This window comes from Leptonychotes weddellii, chromosome 14 (assembly GCF_054177405.1).
Source record: "Leptonychotes weddellii isolate Sample4059 chromosome 14, ASM5417740v2, whole genome shotgun sequence".
NCBI lineage: Eukaryota > Metazoa > Chordata > Mammalia > Carnivora > Phocidae > Leptonychotes > Leptonychotes weddellii.
The window spans coordinates 59,090,797-59,104,568 of record NC_138382.1 but is presented as its reverse complement, the minus strand read 5'-3'; the positions used below and the strand labels follow the sequence as shown (position 1 = coordinate 59,104,568).

Genomic DNA, 13,772 nt, shown 5'->3' with positions numbered 1-13,772 from the left:
GCTGTGTGTCCCATGACCTTCTTTCATCCTTGCAGTAGTCCCCATTTTTACTGGCGGGGCATCAGAGGTGGAGAGCGGTTAGTGGCTTTGCCCAGGTCGCACGGACCGTGGATGGTAGAGGGCGGGTCCCGGCCCTCCTGTGTCTGAGCCGTTTCCGCCTCCCTCCGCACCCTCCGCGGCCAGGACCCTGGCGGCAGAGTTCACAGACAACGGAGTGTCGTTTGGCCGGCAGATTCTCGGAAGGCAGGCATGCTGTGTCAGCATACGTGTCCCAGGCTTTGCTCAGGCCGCTTCTAGTCCAGTAACAGTGAGGAGGGACACTGGCCCCCAGGCCCGGTCTCAGGAAAACCTTATCATCGTCCGGTTTCTTCCTCCCGCGCTTGATGATGTTAGTAGTGTCGCTGAGACAGGACTAAACCCAGGGCTCTGTTGCCCCACTTTGGCCCGTGCGTTCAGGGGAAGGGTGGTTCGTAGGAAGGAGTTCTCGTCCCAGACTGCCCCTCTAGCCTCGCCAGCCCCCCAGTTTCAGGGTGAGCGCTTGGTCACAGGTCAGTGGTGGCCTTGGGAGCCCAGCCCTCATCTTCGCTGGGTGATTATTTCCAGAGCAGAATCTTCATTTGTGACTTTGCCCGAGGTACCGAGTAGCTGCACACCCTGCCCCAGACCACCCTGGTGATTTCAGGGTGCCGTCCACGTCAGAGTTGCAAATGAAAGGCCTCGGTCAGGTGGGGAAGTGTTCACCAGGTCCCCTCCCTCTGTCAGGCAGCGTCTCGTACAGCCCTCCCACGGCCCCTCTGAGCTTGCATCTGTATGGACAGGAAAGTTTCATCCACTTCTGCAAGCCCATTGGGGTCCCTCCGGAAAGGTGGGCTCTGGGATTGGAAAGGTTGCTGGGTACTTAGTGAGTTGCTACGACTGGAGGGGTTCAGACATATGCTGATTCATCAGTTGGTGGGATTTGTTGTGTTGAGCTGTGGTTCTCAAGGTGTGTGCCTGGATCAGCTGCATCCGCATCACCTGGGAACTTAGAAATGCACACTCTCAGGCCTTATTCCAGACCTATGGCATCAGAATCTTGGGGGATGGGGTTCAACAGTGTGTGTTTTAGCGAGCCCTCTGGGTGATCCTGATGCACATGCAAGTTCAAAAGCCAGTGGTGCAGATCCCGTGCTTTCTGAATTACCCTGTGTGCCAGTCACCTGGGCTTCTAGTGAAAAGGCAGGTTTGGTTTCAGTAGGTCTGGGGTGGAGCCTGAGATCGGGCACCGTAAGCAAACTCCCGGTGATGCTGACGCTTTGGGTAGTAGCAGGGCATTAGAGAAACCTCTGGAGGATTCCTTTATGTCCTGGGAGCTGCTCCCTGAGCTGTAGGGGTGGGGTCCAGAGTGGGCAGAGTGGATTTTCTCGTTTGTGTCTTGGAGGCCTGAGGCCCCCCTGTGTCTTCGGGCCCTTCATTCTGTGGGGTGCTTGGTGAGAGTCAGTAGCGTGCAGGGCGCCTCGGGCTTTTTGCTGGGACTGCTCACGTGGTTGTTCCTCTTCTGCGCTAGCGTCTTCCTCCTGATTCTGGCTGACTTGTCACCCCCTCCCCCCCTCCCTCCCCCCCTCCTGCCTCACTCCTTCCCTCTCCCTCCCGGCATATTTTCCCCCAGATTGTACATGTACTGAATTCTTGATTGGTTCTCTCCAGCACTGCAGCCTCGGCCTTAGCGAGAGCCTGCTTAAATGGATGTTTCAGAGCAGGTCCTCATTCCCTGCAGTTGCCTTTTATTGCAGATCTGGGCTCTACCACTTCACGGGGGAAATATAATCTGGGCCTCCTCGGGTAGGGAAAACAGTCGAGAGAAAGGCAGTCATAACTGAGATAATGGTGTTTTGCCCAATGGGGAGGGCACGAGGATGATTCTCAGATTCTGGATGTACGTGTGGGCTCCAGGTGGGAGTTCAGCCCTCCTGAAAGGAGGGGCTCCTCCACGTGGGGGTACCTGTGCTTTATAATTGTGCAAACTGCCTCTGGACCTGGCTGCAGCAATCACCGAAAGCATTCACCGTCTCCTGTTTTCTTCCCTTTCATGAACCTCGCAGCGGAGCTGGGGGAGTGCGAGCTTCCAGAACACACGCCAGAGCTTGTGTCTGAGTTTCGGTTCATTCCAAATCAGACAGAAGCGATGGAATTTGATATCTTCCAGAGATGGAAAGAGTGCAGGTACCGAGATGCTACCATCTCGCATTCTGATGTGTTTCTTTCGTGATCCGTAAGCATGTGTCAGACTCTGATGTGCCAGTAGAGTTGCTCTGGTTGAAGACCACAAAACTGCAGCTCCCAACTCTTCACTTCTTGCCCATGCCTCTCAGTCCTGTGTTTCCAAAGGCCCCCACGACCCCGGTCTTTCCTGAGATACTGGGATACACAGGCAGGACCGCACCGCACTCCCATTGCTCTCTGAATTACAGAGCCTGGTCCCGATGGGCTCGTTCCTGCCAGGGACACTGCTGCTCACCTGGCCTCCTAGAGAGAGCAAGGAGGCTCTGCCTCGGTGTGTTCCCCCACACCCGGTTCTCTGTCCGTGACCCGAATCTTCTAGAGTAAACCCTTTAGAGGGTGGCCCTGTTGTCCCTTACAGGGACACTCGTATTTGAGACCGCGTGTTGTGCAGTGTTCTATTTCAGGACACGTGGTCACCGCAGCTAGATCCAGCCTTGTTGTTTATGTCGAGGCTCTCCCCTCCTTCTCCTCGGGGTCTCCCTAGGCGGACAGTTTCATGCCTTTCTGCCCTCCCAGCCCACCTTCCCGAACACCTGCTCCAAGTCAGTCTTGGACTCAGAAACGGAGCCTAGTTTCCTCCTGTCCCCCCATCCTTTGAAGGGGCCTCATGACTTTTTTTGGAACTGGAAGGTGACGCTAGCCCACTCTCGTTCCACGTGGAAACAGGAGAGGAAGGTGTGGCCGTGGCATCGCGGTGCCACACCCCGCCCGCGCCCGCCATCCTCTCTGCAGCCTGTCCTCGTTAGCAGCCAGTGGTGTGGCTTTCCAGCCTTTTTACCTGCCGTGGACTTGACCACGTCCACACATAAAAAATTGTTGCCTTCCCTGCTCACATTATAAGCACTGCTGTCTGTCATCTTTCTAATCAGGGAACAATCTGTCCATGGGAGTCTTTTCCTGTTCATCCTAATCGGTGTCCCTCATTCTCTTAATCGCTGCAGAGCATCCCCTAGGGTGGCTGTGCCCTTCAGAATCCTGTGGGTGTACGAGCTGCAGTTTACATGTGTTTCCATTGGTTTTTCTAAGGGGAAAGAGCCCTGCCCAGGCGGAACTGTCCTATCTGAATAAAGCGAAGTGGCTGGAAATGTATGGGGTAGACATGCACGTTGTCAGGGTAAGAACTGTGTGCGGTTAAGTCACGGGGTCTCTCGGGGCGTACTGTGACTGGGCCACGTGTAAACAGTGTGCGAACAAAGTAACGTGGCGAGGAAACTGTTTTGCATTCTGCTCTGTGACGACCTGTTAGAACCTTCTACCGATTGTCACTTCGTTTATTTGTAGGGAAGAGATGGCTGTGAATATTCTCTTGGACTGACCCCGACAGGCATATTAATCTTTGAAGGAGCTAACAAAATAGGCTTATTCTTTTGGTAATTTAGTTTTGTCTAATATTAAAAATGTCTTTTCCTATTTTGTGGTGGAATTATATGTGATGGATGATTATTGAGGGATATTGGCAACACCCAGATTTGCTTTAAAAGAAAAAAAAAAAACGACACACCGTACTCTTGCATTTGCGGGTGTTTCGCAGTGGCCATGAGACTTCTGGATAAATCACACTTGAATGATTGAATGATTTCTTTAGCAAATCTAAACTTAAAAAAAAAAATGAAAAGGGAACTGCTGTTTGTGTAGCCAGCCTTCCTGCCGATTGCACTTTTAAGATGTTTTCTCTCTGACCAGGCCTAAGATTACCAAAATGGATTTTAAGAAGAGCAAATTGACATTGGTGGTGGTAGAGGATGATGATCAGGTAAGCCTTGCCCCTGGTATTCCCTCTTCGCTGCAAGTAATGCTTCTTTGAGGTCACGGGCCCCCACTGAGCCGAGCACCTTGTGCTTCGCCTGTCAGGGACGGGAACAGGAACATACGTTCGTATTCCGGCTGGACAGTGCCAGAACCTGCAAGCACCTCTGGAAGTGTGCCGTGGAGCATCACGCCTTCTTCCGACTGCGGATGCCAGGAAATAGCAAATCGAACAGATCAGACTTTATCCGGCTGGGGTCTCGCTTCAGATTCAGGTGGGCACTGGTTTTCATGACGTGGCTACCCCGTTTCGAAGGAGGGCAGCAGGGACGTTTCTCGTGAACAGAGCAATAAATGGATCTATCTCCGGAGGCTTGAGTCGGACATCCCGTCCCTGCTTCTTTCTTGAGATCTAACTTCGTTTGAGTCCCTGAAGCTCTTTTAGCCTCCATGTGCTTGTGGATAAAAAGGGGCTAATAACAAAATTGTAAATCACCGACATGTAGCTGGAAGTGTGCCATTTTACTAAAGCAGTAGACACTAGCCACATGTGGCCGTAAGATTAGTTAATATTAAATGAATTTTTTAAAAAGTTACTTATTTGAGAGAGGGAGCATGTGTGTGTGCGATTTGGGGCGGGGCAGAGGGAGAGAACCCCCAAGCAGACTCCCTGCTGAGTGCAGAGCCCGACTCAGGGCTCCATCTCACGACCCATGAGATCATGACCTGAGCCGAAATCAAGAGTCAGATGCTCAACCAACCGAGCTACCCCGGCGCCCCAAGATTAATATTAAATAAATATTTAATTTAAGTCTGGGTGGCTCAGTCGGTTAAGCATCTGACTTCGGCTCAGGTCATGATCTCAGGGTCCTGGGATCGAGCCCTGTCTCAGGCTCCCTGCTCGGCGGGGAGTCTACTTTTCCCTCTCCCTCTGCTGCGCTATCCCCCGCCCCCGCTTGTGCTCTCTCTCTGTCTCAAATAAATAAATAAGTACAATCTTTAAAATGTAGTTCCTCTGTCTCACCAACCACACTTTAAGTGCTCAGTGCACGTGAGGTAGACAGACATAGAACACAAACTGTGCTAGAGCTTTTCATGAACCAGTGTGCAGTCCTCGCAGCAGACTTAATGTCATAGGTCCTCTGATTATCCCCATGAGATAAGGAAACTAGGGCTGAGGGGTTGCATAATCTGCCCAGAGTCATGCCAGTTAAGTGGTAGAGCTGAAATTGAACCCCAGACAATCTGGGTCTTATATTTTAACCACTACTCTATTGCCTTTCATGCGCCAACGTCCAGAAATTTGGTGATGATTAAGAATGAGAGCAGATGTCCTTGTGTGTGCAAGTGACCCAGGGTGGGCTCAGTAAATATTTGAATCTGAAAAGACCCCGAAAACATGAAGAATTTAATTTTTCACGTGTTTTTACTTATGATTGTTAAGACCGTGTCTTTCAAAATACATAAAAATTCCCTGGGGGCTTATTTTAAAAATGAGGAATTATGACCTCATCCGAGACCCTTGTAATCAGAATCAATGGGGTGCATGCATATGTGCGTTCATGAGTAAGGCCTGGGAACGTGCATTTTAAATGCCTTCCCAGGGTTGGTTTCTGAGGCTTGTTTACAGATCTTGAATCGCTGTTATAAGCCTTAAAACCTCACCTGGTTTCATAACCTCTACCCACACATGGCATGTCCTTGAACTCTGTTGAATATGCCAAAAAATGTGCTCATTTCAGATTTATCTACTGTGTGAGGAAGTGGCTTTTGGGATGGTTGCCAAGGCGGGCTTTTCCATCCTGGGAGGAAACTCCCCCAGGATTTGGCCAGCCCAGGCTCTCTTCTGCTCCTTGAAGAGAAGCAGAAGAAGGAAGGGGAGGTTGGAGACAAGGATGCCCCTTGGAGGCACTTAGAGCGGGTAGCAAGTGGCCCCTTCTGTGTGAGAAATCATCAACCGAGCGTGGCTGGAATACAGCAGCTCGGATAAAAACAGTGCATGTCCTGGAAACGGCAGAAGGCCACACGGTGGTTGAAACCCAGAAGGCCTTGGTGAAAGAAGTCAGGTTTCCCTTGGCATAGTAAGGAAGGCCAAGGTTTACTTAAGTGGTCATTGATAACAGCATTTTAGAAGAGATAAATGTCTACGTAATGTGTGTTATGAAAGGTTATTTTATTTGTGAATCGTCGTTTTCTCTCAGTCAGATGTTCCGAGTACTTGGACCTGCTTGGTTTGTGGAGCCAAGTGGCTGGTACCTAAATTGCAGGCTTTGTCTTTTGGTGGAAATATCTGCCCCTATAATACAGCTTGGATTTGGCAAAGCTTTGATTTCCCAATGCAAGGCCAAATTTAGAGTGTGTCTTCACCAAATGAGTTCACGATAAGTTGAAATTTACATTGGAGCTCTTGAAAATAGAAGTGTGCTTCCAAATACGCCTCATGTACTGATATTCTGATATCGGTAACATGCAATGAAATATTTACTTTTCAGTGGGCGGACAGAGTATCAAGCCACACATGGAACCAGGTTACGAAGAACCAGCACCTTCGAGCGGAAGCCTAGTAAACGCTATCCATCCCGGAGACATTCGACATTCAAAGGTAGGGTATTGTTCATTCTGCCTGGAATTTTATATTACGGTTTAGTGGGTTAAGCCCTGAGGAGCTTGGTAAAGCAGTTCTTAAAGGAACTTTCTGCCATTCTGCTCTGTCATTCCAAAGAATCCCAACAGGAGGGATTCTCTGGAGGGGAATCAGGCCACTTTTGCTGTTCACTGTCTTTAGTTTTTCCCATTGTATGTGTTCGTTTTCTTCTCCCTCTTTTTCATACTTCTTTTCTTGTGCCTCTTTGCTTCTGTTGCACCTGGGACCTTAGGAATATCATAGGTTACCACGTTTCTTGTCCGTGGAAGAGATTGCTGTGTCTTGGAGGGAAAAATAGTCCTTTCTCTCCTCCATCTTACAATTTCAAATGGGGACTTTAGTCTCATGCTAACCAGGATTCTGTCCACATAAGAGCAGATCCAGAACCTTTAAATCCTGGACTCAGGTCCCGCGGTCCATCCAAACACACGCTGCCCCTGAATTTAGCCTGCCCTTCCCCCGCCTCTCCAGAGCCCCCTGAGCCTTGTCTGTCAGTTACTAATGTGGTCTCACGCCTGTCTGAGGCCGGGTTCCCAATACAGGACCAGTCAGTGAATGAGCAAGCAGCTCGTTTAAACCCAGCCTCCACATCCCACCTCCTAGCTCTCCTCTGTCCACGCTTGATTGTTCCTCCCTTCGGGGCACCTAGTTTAGCATTGAATTGTGGGCTCGTTCATGGCACGGCCTCTGTACTCCCAACCCCCCAGGCCCTCTCCTATATATCACTTACTCCTAGTGGCTATTCCATAGATTTTCCTTGTATAACTCGGGACTTAGCAGGCCTTTATGGGACCCACACCTATACTCGTCCCCCTTCTAGAATCTTTAACCTTGTGTTCCCCACTGTTTCCTGCCTTTTTGAACCAATGGTGCATACCATGGCAGCCAGAAGCTCTCTAAAGTCATTCTTGGCTGCCCTAATGGAGAAAAAATGGCCAGAGCCCAGGAAATGTGGCCTCACCTTCAAGAAAGACCAGAGGGTGAGAGGACTGGGGCGTGCCCAGAGAAGAGTGACGGTGGATGAAGGTGATTGATTGCAGGAACTGGGGGTGACAAGTGATGTGGTGGAGGGGAGAGGGAGGGCTGTGTTGCCTCCCTGTCAGGCCTCATGCCTGCTGTGGTCCATTGGGTCAGCGTTGTCCAGAAACACTCCAAATAAGGAAGAACTTCTTCATGGTGTTGTCCAAAGATAGAGCCATCTCAAGACCTTGCTGAGCTCCCAGGCCCTGGAGGCGTGCACAGGCACAAAGGGAAAGAGCCCTTGGCGTAGCCACTGCAGAGGGAGGAAGTGACCTTTGACTTGACCCTTGCCCCCATGGGTGGCTTTGGGGCTCTTGCAGACCACGGCTTCTCTGATTCTCCTCTACTTTCCTTCCCAGTCTCTATCCTCTTTTCCCTCTTTTGTTTTACTGGCATTTTCTTCAGCCAGAGTTCTGACATCCCTGTGAAGCTTTTGATGATTTTTCCATGCTGCACCCTTTACAAACCGAAGTGGAGTCTAGATAAAGGACCTCTAGCTCTGTCCATGGTCCCTTCCGCAGACACACACCCCTGCTCCAGCCAGAAATGTCTGTCCCAAGCTCCCCAGTGCAATCCGGCTCGTAGTTCAGCCTTTCTCATCCCGTTATGCTGTCTTTGATTTGACACACCTCTCTGTCTCTTTGTCAAGACTGTGAGCTCCTTGACAGCAAGAATTGTCTCTGATCTCTGCATCTGAGGTCCTGGCCCCAGGCACGTGTTCAGCATTCTCTGGGTGAATTGGAGGGGTTGGCCCAGGGGAAAGGAGACTTTTCCTCCAGAAAGGAGAAGTAGCTAAGGTGAAGATTCTGCCTCCTGGGGTCGGGACCCCTCTGAGATCACAGAACTCTCCACCCTGGTCATTGTCCTCGCGTGGTAAACAGTGACAGCTCTCTAAGATGACACACCTTTCTGTTTTTCCTTTAAAGCAAGCAACCCGGTGATAGCGGCTCAGTTCTGGTAAGTGCCCCCAGACTCTGGGTACAGCTCTTCTCTCTAATTATTGTCTTTATTTGCAATGTTGACTTTTTCCTTAATACAGTTAAACCACAGAGTGAGTCACCTGATGATTTTTCCCCCCTTTTCCTGCTGCCCGCCTGTACCATCCTCCTGGTTTTCAGTAAGAACACAATAGAATGTTCTGGGACGTTTTTTTTTTTTTTCTTTTTTAAAACGCAGCTGCTTTGTTGGCATAGCTTTGTGCTTTGTTTGTGACAACAGTGGGCTTTAGATAAAGGTGAGGGGAAGGTATACACCGCACTGTGCTGGTGGTATTTCCGGCAGTGATGGGGACGCGAGGCCGAGCTCTGGAGCAAAAGCTCCGTGAGAGCAAATGCTGAATCTGCTCCGTGTCGTGCACGCTTTATAGTCGTACAGCATAGGGCGCCTGGGTGGCTCAGTCGGTTAAGCGACTGCCTTCGGCTCAGGTCATGATCCTGGAGTCCCTGGATCGAGTCCCGCATCGGGCTCCCTGCTCGGCGGGTGGTCTGCTTCTCCCTCTGACCCTCCCCCCTCTCATGCTCGCTGTACCTCATTCTCTCTCTCAAATAGATAAATAAAATCTTTAAAAAAAAAAAAAAAAAAAAATATAGTCGTACAGCATAGATGCCCTTGACTAAAACACCTTTACTGAACGTCGTGCAGACAAAAGAACACGTCACGAGGCGGAAGCTCCCAGCCCAGGTGTGAGCAAACTTTTCCTGTAAAGTGCCAGATCGTAAATACTTTGGACCTGGGAGGCCGTGCTCTCTCTTTCCTGGCGGCTCAGCTCTGTCTTGGGCACACAAAAGCAGCTGAGACGGTGTGTCAGTGAAAGAACACAGCTGTGTTCCAATAAAACTTTCCTCGTAAATGCAGGTGGGCCAGGCTCAGCCCACGGGGTGTGATTTGCTGGCCCCTTCCCCAGCCCGGGTGTTCTTGATCTTTGCTGTACATGGAATCTCCTGGTGAGCCTTGAGAGCCCCTCCTCAGCCAGGCCACGCCCCAGGCTAATTGCATCCAGCTCAGAGAGGGTGGACCCAGGCATCTGGTTTTTTAAAGCGCCTAGGTGATTCTGGTGTGTGGCCCAGGGGAGAAGCACCATCCCACCTCGCATGGACCTCTTTTTCTCTCTCGGAAACAACTGTTTGCACATGTGAGCTATGGCTGAGATGGACAGCCGTCATGCTAGAGAATCACAGGCTGTATTGTTTTGGCCCTGGTGTCCAAGCTCCAGCCACTGGTAGCCCATTTTAGTTGGCTCCTGGATCTTGCCAGGCACAGGTCTCAGGCTGCTGGGAAGATCTTGGAGGTGAGCACAGCTTGACTGTGGCAGGTATTCCAGAGAGGTGGCAGGGCCCGGCCTGGGGGTGGAGTGGGTAGCCGATGTCCTGGTGGGTGATGAGGATGCAGGCCAAGGGACCAGGAGGCCTCCCGCCTCGCCCCCAGCCTTGCTTTCATCCAGCTCTGGGGCCTTAGACCTTCCTTCTGGGCCTCCACAGAACACAGGGAGGTTGGGCTAGATCAGTGTTGGTCCGCACTTCTTAGCCTCTGATGTTCGCCTCCTGGAAGAATCCTGACCTGGAAGCCCAGCTTTGAGCACAGACGAAAGTAGAGCTGCTCTGGGTGAAGCCAGGCAGGGAGGAGAAGGCCGGCGCCTGCCTGTTCTTCTGCCCCCTCCCCACCATGCAGCCCAAGACACCTGGCAGGGCCCCAGGGTGCTAGAGAACATGACTAGCCTCTGTGTCACACAGCTGGGAACTCGGCCTTCTGTCTCTGATTCCAAACTCCGCCCACAGTGCCTTTCTGCTGGGGGGCCAGCAGCTGACTCTTGTGTCTGGGTTCACGTCTCGGCACCTAAAGAAGGGGCTCCAGAGTCCTATCGAACTGCCGTGCATCATACTCTGCCCCCTGAGGGAGGGAGGTGGTTGCAGGGTTACTTCATGGCTTCCTTGCAGGCCCACAGGCATGCCCGTCTCTAGGATCCCCATGGCAGGTAGCCTGCCCAAAGTAGTCGCACCTTTCTGCACCTGTCAGCGTGTCTTGCTTTGAATTCTCAAGGGCTTGTGAGTTAAAACATGTCTTTCCTTTGCTTTCTAAGGACGTGATTGTTTTGTTTGTTTTTCTCTAATAAAATTATATTTTCCTTTTAGCATCTAGTGGAAATTATATATATTGGGAACCAAAACAAACTAAAAAAAAAGGGTCCACTGGGGAGGGGGGGAACCACAGTAAATATACCCTTTAGGAACAAATGAACTAATAACCACTGTTCACAGCTCTTCAGTTTGCTCTTCACAGCCTGTGGGATCCCAGAGTGAGTAGGATTGCTGTGGGAGCCAGGGATGAAATTGTGCTCCGGGCTGCAGAGGTGATACCAGAAAAATAGCACCTTGCAAAACACTTAAGCTTCCTGGTGAAATCCAGCTGGAGGTGAATCTGGCCCAGAGCCTGGCTCTGTGCAATGGCCCTCTCTGAAAACTGGAATGCAGAGCCATTTAGACCCCAAGCTAGACTCATAACAATGAAATGTTTCTCTCATTGTCAGGGAAGCAATAAACCTTGATGTCAAGCACACCACCCTAGCAACGTAGCCCAGCGATTGCACTGTTTGTGCTTTTCCTGCCAACCTTGCGTATGAAACACGTTGGTTGCATTTTACGCATGAAGCTGGCGTTCTCTGCCCATATATATAAATATACCTATATAAATAAATATATATATATCTTTTTTTTTTTTTTTTTTTTTTTTTTTACCAGAATAGTTATACTTAAGAGTCCATCAAACTAGAATCAGGCATGAGGAGCCCGGAACCCTTTCTCAGACCCTCAGGGGGCCCGCTTGGCTTTGTGGAAAGTACGTGGGCTTTGGGATCGAGCAGATGTCCCTTCCAGTGCTGGCCCTGCCACGGTCTAGCTGGCTGGCCCTGAACAGGTTTCCTCACTTCTCTGTTAGGCAACCTTGCCTTTATCTGTAAAATGAGGTGGTACCAGTTATTGACGTCACAGCCTTGTTGTGTGGGTTAAATAGTAACAGATATGAGGTTCCCAGTACAGAGCCTTATATGGAATGAGCGTTCCAGAGCCGTGGCCAGATCACAGCCCTGTTGATAGCAGCAGGACCCACCACGGTAGATGCTGAGGAGAGGCTGAGCTCTCCCTGCAGCTGGAGAAAGCTCTGAGTGGCTGGAGCTGCCCTGGGGCCACCCAGCAATGCCAGTGCAGACCTGGGAGGGGAGCTCATGACATCACGAGCAGGATTCTGGAATACTGCCTTCATGTTTCTATCTGTGAGCTCGAAAGTGACGACTAGAAGTTGCTGTTTGGTTGCCTTATTTATATGTTCATTTAAACAGCTAATAACCAAAAAGAAACGGCATTTGTGAAAGTTCCTAACAGTGTTGGTAGGATTTGCTGATGATGGTTAAATAAATCACGAATAATGCCGCTTTACAACCTGTTACATTACAGTTTTTCCCTTCTTTTCTTTAGCTCTAAAACAAATCCCGAAGTCCATAATTACCAGGTGAGATACTGCTTTTAAAGATTTTCATTAACAGTTAAAGTTTCAAAATTTTCTGCATTCAAGCAGTCATTATGCTTATAGCCAAATTTTGAAGAAACAATAACAAAACATTTTTTGTGGGTGGGTGGGAGAGGGGTTGTTTTTGTTTTTTGAGAAAACAGTAAGAGGAGAGCCTTGTTCCATGACCCCTGGTCCCTTCTGGTCATTTCAGCTGGGCCTATTTTTTCTTAACATTGTTAGCTGGCAAACAGCAGGGACATATGTTTAAGTTTCTGGGTGGTCAAGTACAACCTCTTAGGGGCACTCAAGTGAGGCCGTGTTTTGTCAGTGTGTTCTCGGCCTCAAGAACGTTGAGTCCCTTGAGATGTGCCTCCAGGAAGAGATGTCTTAGTCACATGTTTGGGAGATGGTGAACCCTTCATTCCCCTTCTTGGATCTTACAGTGCCCATCCAGGTGTCAAAAGTACTGAGAAGGGGCGCCTGGGTGGCTCAGTCGTTAAGCGTCTGCCTTCAGCTCAGGTCATGATCCCAGGGTCCTGGGATCGAGCCCCGCATCGGGCTCCCTGCTCTGCAGGAAGCCTGCTTCTCCCTCTCCCACTCCCCCTGCACGTGTTCCCTCTCTCACTGTCTCTCTCTCTGTCAAATAAATAAATAAAATCTTAAAAAAAAAAAAAGTACTGAGAAATCCTGCCAAAAAAGACACTTTTTTTTTTAAGCCATTGTTTCCCCAAATCATTTGACGATAGAACAGTCCCTCCCCCCTTTAAAAAAAAAAACCAAAAAACTAGCCTCACCTCCCTGCCTGCTGGGTTTTTGGATAGTGTATCTGTTAATATCAGTGGAGCATTGGTTTCTAGAACCTTCTTTATAGAGCATTGTACCAGGCCTGTTGAGCCTGCAGAAGAAGCACAGAGAAGTTTCCCTGGCTGGTGTTCTGCTCTTCTACCGGGTGGCCAAGCAGGGCCCCCACCCCCTGCCTGCCCACCCACCCATACCTGGGGGTGGCTCTTGCTGGTCATTCATGGCCTTCTACAACCTGGCTCCAACATGCTTTTCTACATTTATTCCCCCCTCCTCCCAGCTCCTTATCACACATCATGTGTTCAGCTCCCAGAGAAGCACATAATCGTGGCCCCATAATTTCTTCCCACTGTTCCTTTGTCCATGTTTCTCTGCCTGAAATTCCCTTACCTGTCTGCACATTAAAATATCCTCCAGAGCCTCCTCAGAAGTCACCTCCTCCACGGAGCCTTCTCTGATCCTCCTGATTGATAATCACTGACACCAGTGGTCCTCAATCTTGCAGCTGCACATCTGGCAGGCTTTAAAAACATAACCAGTGCTCGGGCCTCACCCGGGACTGATTGAATCAGAAGCTCTGAGGATGGGTCTGGGTATCAGACACCTTCTGAGCACCTATGGTGGTTCTAATGAGCAGCCGGGGGGAGGGGCGCCCCCTGCACTGACAATGTGTCCCTCACTAGGTTTGTGCTTAGAGGCAGCATCCGTGTCTGATGACCTCCTCGCTTGGGCCATTTTTCTTGTGCTGGGTGGGTTCTATCCAAGGACACTACTCTCCTCTCACCAGTCTGGTTTTGAA

At 50.2% G+C, this 13,772-nt stretch overlaps 1 protein-coding gene across 6 annotated transcripts in view; it reads left to right on the top strand.

Annotated features, from left to right (window-relative positions):
• EPB41L4B (erythrocyte membrane protein band 4.1 like 4B) overlaps positions 1 to 13,772 on the top strand; it is a 127,124-nt gene that overhangs the window by 53,540 nt on the left and 59,812 nt on the right. For all 6 annotated transcript variants that reach the window (XM_081803343.1, XM_081803341.1, XM_081803340.1 and 3 more), the window contains exons 7-14: positions 2,082 to 2,202; positions 3,289 to 3,376; positions 3,544 to 3,632; positions 3,946 to 4,015; positions 4,114 to 4,283; positions 6,501 to 6,610; positions 8,599 to 8,629; positions 12,139 to 12,172. In XM_081803343.1, coding sequence (XP_081659469.1) covers positions 2,082 to 2,202; positions 3,289 to 3,376; positions 3,544 to 3,632; positions 3,946 to 4,015; positions 4,114 to 4,283; positions 6,501 to 6,610; positions 8,599 to 8,629; positions 12,139 to 12,172 — 713 coding nt within the window. The remainder of the gene's footprint in view (positions 1 to 2,081; positions 2,203 to 3,288; positions 3,377 to 3,543; positions 3,633 to 3,945; positions 4,016 to 4,113; positions 4,284 to 6,500; positions 6,611 to 8,598; positions 8,630 to 12,138; positions 12,173 to 13,772) is intronic.